The sequence below is a fragment of the Takifugu flavidus genome, unplaced genomic scaffold, assembly GCF_003711565.1.
Source record: "Takifugu flavidus isolate HTHZ2018 unplaced genomic scaffold, ASM371156v2 ctg339, whole genome shotgun sequence".
NCBI lineage: Eukaryota > Metazoa > Chordata > Actinopteri > Tetraodontiformes > Tetraodontidae > Takifugu > Takifugu flavidus.
In genome coordinates this window covers 28,247-36,809 of record NW_026621966.1, presented here as the reverse complement: position 1 = coordinate 36,809, position 8,563 = coordinate 28,247, and the positions used below count along the sequence as shown (strand labels likewise).

Here is an 8,563-nt window from a genome sequence, read left to right as displayed (position 1 = left end):
GTGGGGTCCTGCTTTAGTGTCTCAGAGGTGGCCGAGTCACTGAAGACTCAATATTTTGTTGGTGTAATCAACCATGTTTAGATCACGGTTCCCCGACGGAACAAGCAAGACTGAGATGTTCTGACCACTTTGGGCTGTTGTTGCCTTCCTCTCCTGATCTGTCAGCTTAGGTGGTGGTGGGGCTTTATCACTGGCAATGCAGCTGCCACCTTCAGTCTGAGTTGTTCTGCTTCTCTTTCTGGTAGTTTGTTGTGTCGCTGGGCTGATTCAGTAGCTGTGATGAGGTCTATCACTGGGACTTGTGGTGTGTGGCAAATTCAGTCCCGTGGTCAGAACTTCCTTTTCTGGCTGGGTAAGGGACCTGTATGATAGGTTTCTGGTCTGGTGTGGGTGTGTTGTAATTCTTGTTTCTCTGTGTCACTTGTTCTGTTCCGTTGTTGCTCTGCCATGACTGTATCCTTTTGAATGTCTGTTTGACGGTTCTTTCCCTTGATGTGCTGGGATTGTTGGGAGCTCTCCTCAAAGTTGATGACTTCCCTTTGAAACATTAATGGAGGTCTGATCTGTCTGATTGTTTTATTTAGAAGTTGATTCTGAGCCTTCTGGAGGATCACTAGGATTACTCTGTGTCCTTTTAGGGTGGATTAAAGGCATAAACTGTTGGAAATTATGCTGTGTTGTCCACAGCTTAGATTGAAGCAGGTGTGGTTTCTAAAATCGGAAAGTTTCTTTTCAAATTCCCAGACCAGTTGCAGGACTTTTCGTCTCAAAAAGCATAGAAACATTTCAGTAAACCAGAAGAGTAAATCTAACTGTGGGATTCCACCAGGTAATTTAGAACTGAAGAAGGTTCTTGGATGAGAGCTAAAACATCTCCAAAAACAAAAGGAAGTCCAAGTGAATTTGTCTGAAACTAAGATTTCTCTTCTCACCCACACCATGAGAGAACAGCTTGAATCCTGCTTCTAACCTTCTAACCTGGCTACCTTTCCACGTGCCCTGGCTAATGTCCCCCTCTAAGTGAATTCAGAACTCAGCACCAGTGTGCCTCAAGGCTGTGTGCTGAGCCCATTCCTCTCCTCTCTTTCTCTTCACCCACAGCTGCAGACCTGTACATGGATCCAGCTCCATCATCAAGTTTTGGACGACGCCACGGTGATTGGTCTCATCAGCAACAACGAAGAGACGGCCTATGGAGAAGAGGAGCAGCACCTGACCACATGGTGCACCGACAATAACCTGCTCCTCAACACCAGCAAGACCAAGGAGGATACTGATCTTACTGGAAGGTGAAGGAGGGGAGGCACACATGATCCCATCCACATCAATGGGATGGCCGTCGAGCGTGTCTCCAGCTTCAAGTTCCTGGGGACCCACATCTTGGAGGACCTGTCCTGGACTACAAATACCTCCAGCCTGATCAAGAAAGCTCACCAGCTTCTCGTCTTCATGAAGACACTGAGGAAGAACCACCTGTCTTCAGCCGTCCTGGTGAACTTTTATCGCTGTGTGACAGTCTGATATGGAAGCTGCACTATCGCTGAGCATGAGGCTCTGCAGCGGGTGGTGACAGCTGCCCATCACATCACAGGGACCCCACTTCCAGCCATTGAGGATGTCCAGAAGAAGCGCTGCCTGCATCGAGCACGCAGCATCCTTAAGGACTCCTCCCACCCCTCCCATAGACTGTTTTCCCTCCTGCCCTCAGGTAGGTGCTTCAGAACCCTCAGGACAAGAACCAGCAGACTGAGGAACAGCTTCTTCTCCAGAGCTGTGTCCTTGCTGAACTCCAGCTGACCCCCACTTCACATCTCACGACACTACATTTACACAATAACACACTTAGTAGCAGCAGCTTAGTATCCAACAGAGCTAATGCTGAAACTTATTGAAGCACATTTATGCACTTTAGTTAAACTAAACATCTGTACATTGCTAATTTATCATTTGCACATTTCTTCTAGCTTCATGTCAAGAGTTACTACACTTATAGTCAAAGGCATTTAATATACGAACCCATCTGTAAAATATGTTCTTATGACAATCTGTAAATCCTTGTAAACTACTGTAACATTACAAACTGCACATAATATATTCATTACTTATTATTATATCTGCTCTTTTTGCACTTCTGGTTAAATGCTAAACTGCATTTTGATGCTCTGTAACTGTTCATGTGCAATAACAATAAAGTTGAATCTAATCTAATCTATTCTAATTACTGCTGCCAAATTATTTCCAAATTGTTTTTTTTTCATTTCATTGAATCAGGTTGTTCCCATTAAAATCAAACAACTCTTTTTCAATAGAGATTTCCCAAGAGGACATTAAAAGCACAACTCAACACTTCATTCCAAATTCATCCAACATCATCTCCCACTTTATTCCTGAGCAGGGTCACGTGGGGGTCAGACACACAAAAACATTAAAATCACTCACATGAAACATCTGCAGACACACAAGATAGACTGCAAAGATTCCAGAGGATCCCAAAATCAGAAGTTTGTTGGAGATTGTTGACTCCTGAGAAGGGAAGGTGCTGAGGGTTTGAGCCTCCACAGAGGTGGGCTGAAGCACTTTTGGAAAGAACAACGTGGACAATGTCCAGGAGGTCAGCCAGGAACTTGGAACTGTTGCTGAAAGATTGGGCAGCTGTTTGTGTCTGAAGTGAGAGGAGACAACATGGGCTGATAAATGACCTGCAGCAGCCACCATGTGACACAAACCCAGGTCAGATCCATCTGTGGAGGCTCAAACACAGACTCAGTATGACTGATGAGAGGCTGCAGGAACCAGTGAGGGTGTTGGTCTGGCATTAAGATCCAGATGCAGCATTTTCTTAGTTCCACATTCTGCAAGACTGAAATAGTGGAAAAGCATTTTTTCATTTAAACAGTTTAAAGTTCAGTTCATTTAATGAGACGGTTCCCTCTGTTTTTACACAGCTGACATTTGAGCTCCATTTAGATGCAGCTATAAATGAGTGAGGAGGCCTGCAGGTGCATCCTGGGAAAGTACTGAGGCGTCCAGAGGCCACGCTTCACAGATGAAGCATGAAAACTCAGTTTCACTTTATTATAGATCTGATTTTCTGTTGTCTGAGACAAGACACTAAAATCACTGAACTTTTATTGATTATTGTTGAAAACAACATTTGGAAGAGTCCAAATAAACAGAAAGAGTTCTTTTTCTTCAACTTGATGAGTTTTTATTGAAAGATTGTAAAAACAGAGCAGCTGCAAAGCTGCTCCAAGAGCAGCAGCTCAGCGTGACAACATTGATTCCAAGCATGCAGACTGGTCTCCTCTGACATGTGAAGCTGCTGATGCAGCACAAAGACTAAAGAAGCAGATGTGAAATGGTGCTGCTGCTCCTCCACTATTCTTCACACTCGGACTTCTTGATGCTTTTCTCTGCAGTCTGGGAGCCCACAGACACTTTACAGGTGTAAACCTTCTGCGCGTCCCAGTCTGACGTCAGGATGGACAGATGGCTGCTGATTTGGAAAGTCTGGTCTGCTTGTTGGACAGGAGTGCTGGTGGAGATCCCGCTGCTCACTGAAGTGTCACCAAGCAACCAGCTCACCTCTGCAAAAGGTGCAGAGAGTCTGGACAGACAGACCAGAGTGGCTTTGTTGGACTGGAGCTCAGCTCTGGACGGAGGGAAGACTGTCAGGACAGGAGGAGGGAGGCTGGAGCCTGAAGATACATGAAGAAGAAATTCACACACTCACACAAAGTTCAACAGGAACTAATGAATTTAGGAGTTTGGTTGAAAACATCACAAACACACTGAGCAAATAAAACCTTCAATCTTCAGCAACAATATGAGGAAAATCTCACTAAACCAGATATTTTACACCATTTCAGAGTCATTTTGAACATAAACAGCATCAATTCAATATTTGACCAAAGTAAAATTATGACCAACAAATGATACAAAAATATAAAGTTATATATTTAAAATGAGAATTTCAGCTGAATAAATTTGGATGAATTTTCTAAAACCTTTTTCACTCACTTCCATCAAACACGAGCCAAGAAACCAAAGTCAATTTAAAATACGTTTAGGTAGAAAATCTGTTCTGCAGTTATTAAAAACAGGTGAAAATGAAGAAAACTCAACAATATTTGGTGAGAAACTGATTGAAATGATGTAATCTTTGGAGATGTTCCTTTAGCTGACAGATAAAGTATCAAAGCAGGTCAAAGACTAACAGAAGAATATTTCAAATCATTTCCACACTCCACATTTCTATGAAAAAGCTTCTAGTTTGTATCAAAAGCATCAAATCTTTGTTGTTTCTGCTGAGTGTAAAAGTACTTACTGGTGACAATCAGCTTGGTTCCTGGTCCGAATACCACAGTGATTCAGTTTGTACACACAGCTGTACAAAAACCTGCTGAGAGTCACTGATGAGTGGAGACACTGAGACATGAGAACAGCCTTCACTGGTGACACCATCATCATCATCATCATCATCATCATCATCAATCATCATCATCATCATCACATCATCATCATCATCATCACCATCATCATCATCACCATCATCATCATTATTATTATTATCACCATCATCATCAACAGCATCATCATCATCACCATCATCATCATTATCATCATCATCATCATCACAACAGATTCTCTGTTAGAACTTTAATCAACAAACTCTTCATCATATTCCCCATGAAGTCGTTTTGATGACTTAAAGGTGTATTTTAATGGTGATGATGGAGGATGAAGGATGAGTGAGGGAGTTGGTTTTGGTTCTTGTTATTTTCAGTGATGAAACAGCAGAAAGTTTCCAACAATCTGAAAGTTTCTCTGAGAAACTGAGTGTGAACATGAGTTGATTTGTAATTTAGTGAGACTGAACATGAGCTGATGTATCAGACACTAAAAAGCAGAAGTATTGAGTGAGGAGGTTTTTGTCACAGTCTGAATCACTGTGATACGAACTCGTTAGCAGAGCCGTCCCATGCTTGACAGTAATAGACTGCTGAGTCTCCCTCCTCCAGATTATTGATCATCAAACGATAATCTGATGTTGATTGATGAGTAGAAGTGAATCTTGGAGATGAGAAACCAGAACCATATGTGACAGAACTCCAGCCGTGATACCAGCTGAGTACAAACTGAGGAACTCCTCCTGGAACCTGTTTATACCAGAAAGCAGCCCTGTTAGTAACAGTTCCCAGGTTACAGTCCATGGTGACTGACTCTCCTCTGCTCAGAGACACAACAGTGGGCTTCTGTGTCAGCACCGTCACAGCACTCACACCTGGAAACAACAAGAGGACATGAAGTCAAGAGAAAGACACAGACTGATGAATCCAGCATGAGCTCAGAGCTGCAGTAAGTCAGCCTCCTCACATGTTAGAGCAGTGATGAGAGTGCAGAGGCTCTCCAGCATGTTGCCACTGTGTGCTGACGATCAACCTGGAAAGTGACTTTACTGCTGACAGATTCAGGCTTTGGAGGATGAGGAGAGGAGGTGCTGGAGGAGCAATTTAATAGCCCACTGGAGCTGAGAGGGACTGACAGGAGGAGGAGCTTCTCTTCAATCTGCAGCTTTTCTCCTGTGTGATGTGGAAAAGAGCAGATTGGAGCTCCAACGTTTCATTTACATGAAGTTAAATAAAGACCATCAGAGCTGCAGGTGCTTCCTGCTGATGGAGGAGCTGAGTCAGGTCACATCTGAAGGAGCTGCTTTCTCTGTTTCTATGGTGATGCAGTGCTCCTCTCTGGTGGACTTGAACAGAACAACATCCTTCATGGACAAAATGTCTCTGTTTGTTTCATATGTTTACACATGTAATCATTTGATCATAAAAATATAAGGCGTTGATCGTATGTTTGTTCTTCTTTTCTTCTTCTTTCTACCTTGCTTTTCCTCCTCTACTCTTTCCTTCTTACCCTTTTCTCATCAAATGGAGCCCATCCCCACCATATCATCTTGGTCCTGCTCAAGATTTCTTCCATTTTAAAGAACCTTTTGACCTGCCACTGTTGACTCAGTGATCAGCCTCTGGGATCCCGTGAAGCTACTTGACTGAAACTTTTGTTAAAGAAATAAATATTGATCTGAATCTGTTTCTCCAGATTAGACTGGGACAGAACTGGTTTAATCTGGATATTGTTGAGAGTCCAATCAGAGGTTCTGATCTTTGATCTGTCAATCATTGAAGGGCAGGTTTTGTGAATTGTGAATAAGTTAAAATCACTGAAGCTGAATCTTTAGAAATATTTATATTTAAGTACAAGGATTTCAGCTAAATAAAACGTCAAGCGAGCAGAAACCCACTATCTTGTGGTGCTGTCATATTCCAGAACTACAACATAACTGAAGTGTCCAGTACAGTCCAAAGTGCTCAGAGACATGATGGACGGGCCTGTAACTGGATCAGTACTGGTGTTGGCTGGAGCCAGTAAAGTTCAGTCAGACACCGACTGACATGGAGTGTTGCACACTTGGATACAATAACTGACTGTCCAGGCGTGCATGGGTGGGTTCTTTTACAACTTTAATCCAGCGGTCAACACAGGAACACAACATGGAGCCTACCGTCCTGTCTCATGCTTCACCCCGGTCTCTTTTACAATCTGAGCGCTCTCTTTTTTTCTCTGAAGCACCTAAGCAGCCCCAAAAATGCCTGCGTGAGCCTCACTCATTTTAACCACCAGCAACACACTAAACATTACATATGCTCTCGTACATGAATATTTCTTTTTAATTACTGAACAGGATTACATGCAAAATAACAAAAGTTAAATAAATTAAATATGAGAATGGTCCATGTCCCTATACATGCCAGGCATTCTGGTCCCACACTCTCCCCTCCAATATAAATGTCGTCTCGACATTCCGAGTTTCCCAGGGTTCGTAGTCATCAACTGATGAGTTCTGGAGGCAGATTATTGGGAGTCAGTCTGTAGACGATACCTTCTGTATAGCAACAGTTCATAACATGACATGCATCTCCCTCTTCATGCCATGAGGAAGCAACAGACATCACTGGCCAGGTGACACCTGAAATGCTACTCCACCATTTGTGTAGGATCTGAATCTTTGACTGAAAGGTAATAACCACACTTCTGCCATAACCCATTTAAACCCACATTTACACTGTAGGCATAACCTACTTCTCAGTGTCCTTATATGTTTGTGATCTACTTCCTGGTACTAATCTCATGAACTTAAAGTGAATCAACTACTTTGTCACAACAATGAACTCAACATGTGACTATGAACTTGTCTTCACACCTGCACATCAAACTTTTACAACAACATCATTCATCCCTACGTGTGACCGATGGTTGACCTAATGTTTTGTGAGTGTCTTAGGTGGCTGTCTGTGTCGTAAAGGATATTTTCTTGTGGGAGCTGGCTGCAACTCAGGGTCCCTCTCGTCCTCTTCATCAGCTGACACCCTCTCTTCAGTTCATCTCGTCTGCTTCATCAGAAGACTCAACCTGCTCAGCCTCTGCATCTCCACTGTCCTCCACCTCTGACTCCATTTTAATGTCATCCTCTCTGTCCAGCTGTTCACCTCCGTCGTCTTGTTCCGGTTGTCTCTCAGCTGCTTGGGGCTGGAATTCCTCAGCACTAGCTCTCAGCTGACTCCTGACGCAGTCAAACGGCTCTCTTGGATGTGTGGTGATAAATCTCCAGTTGTTTTCATCATCTGAACTGCTCTCAGACTCTCCGTCTTTCTGCACTTCCTGACGTCGTCTTCTTTTGACTGTGTTGGACTTTGTCTTTGCCTTTCTTCTTTCAAACTTGTCTTCTTCCATGGGCAGGAAGTCAGAGGGCAATAACAAGTTCCTGTGAAGAACTCTAGTCTCTGGTCTCACAACATACACAGGACTATCTTTGTGCTTTCTCTCGATCACAATATGAACTTTTTCCTCCCAGTAAGATCTGAGTTTTCCTGGTCCTCCTCTGTCCCTGACGTTTCTCACCAGCACTCGACACCCTGGCTGAAGCTCAACTCCATGTGTTTTCTTGTCATACAACTTCTTTGCTCTACTTTGGTGACTCTGAGCGGTCTTTGATGCTATTCTGTATGCCTCTTGCATCCGACTTCTCCATTTGCTGCCATAGTCACTGTGAGATGCGCTCTGGTCCCTTGGAGTCAGACTGAACATGATGTCAACAGGTAGTCGGGGGTTTCTCCCATACAGAAGGTAGTATGGAGCGTATCCTGTCGCTTCACTGCGTGTACAGTTGTATGCGTGCACCACTTTGGCTAAGGAGCTCTTCCAATCTGCCTTCGCTTCGTCTGTCAGATTTCTTAGCATGGACAGCAGTGTTCTATTCAATCTCTCAGCCTGACCGTTTCCTGCTGCATGGTAAGGTGTTGTGTGGGAGCCTTGAATGCCACTGTATTCTTCGAGCTTAGAGAACAGCTTATTCTCAAACTCCCTACCTTGATCATGGTGCAGCTTCGAAGGAAAGCCAAACTTGAGTACAAAGTCTCCAAAGATCTTCTCAGCCACTGTCTTTGCTGACCTGTTGGTGCAAGCATACGCCTGGGCAAAGCGAGTGAAATGGTCTACT

At 43.6% G+C, this 8,563-nt stretch overlaps 1 protein-coding gene across 1 annotated transcript; it reads right to left on the bottom strand.

Annotated features, from left to right (window-relative positions):
* Nucleotides 1–3,182: 3,182 nt before the first annotated feature.
* On the bottom strand, nucleotides 3,183–5,431 carry LOC130520294 (immunoglobulin lambda-1 light chain-like). Its single transcript, XM_057024009.1, has 4 exons — nucleotides 5,377–5,431; nucleotides 4,959–5,284; nucleotides 4,328–4,361; nucleotides 3,183–3,698 (listed from the first exon to the last, which is right to left on the bottom strand). The coding sequence occupies exons 1-4, from the start codon at nucleotides 5,414–5,416 to the stop codon at nucleotides 3,379–3,381; spliced, it is 720 nt and encodes a 239-aa protein (XP_056879989.1). The 5' UTR covers nucleotides 5,417–5,431; the 3' UTR covers nucleotides 3,183–3,378.
* Nucleotides 5,432–8,563: the final 3,132 nt, after the last annotated feature.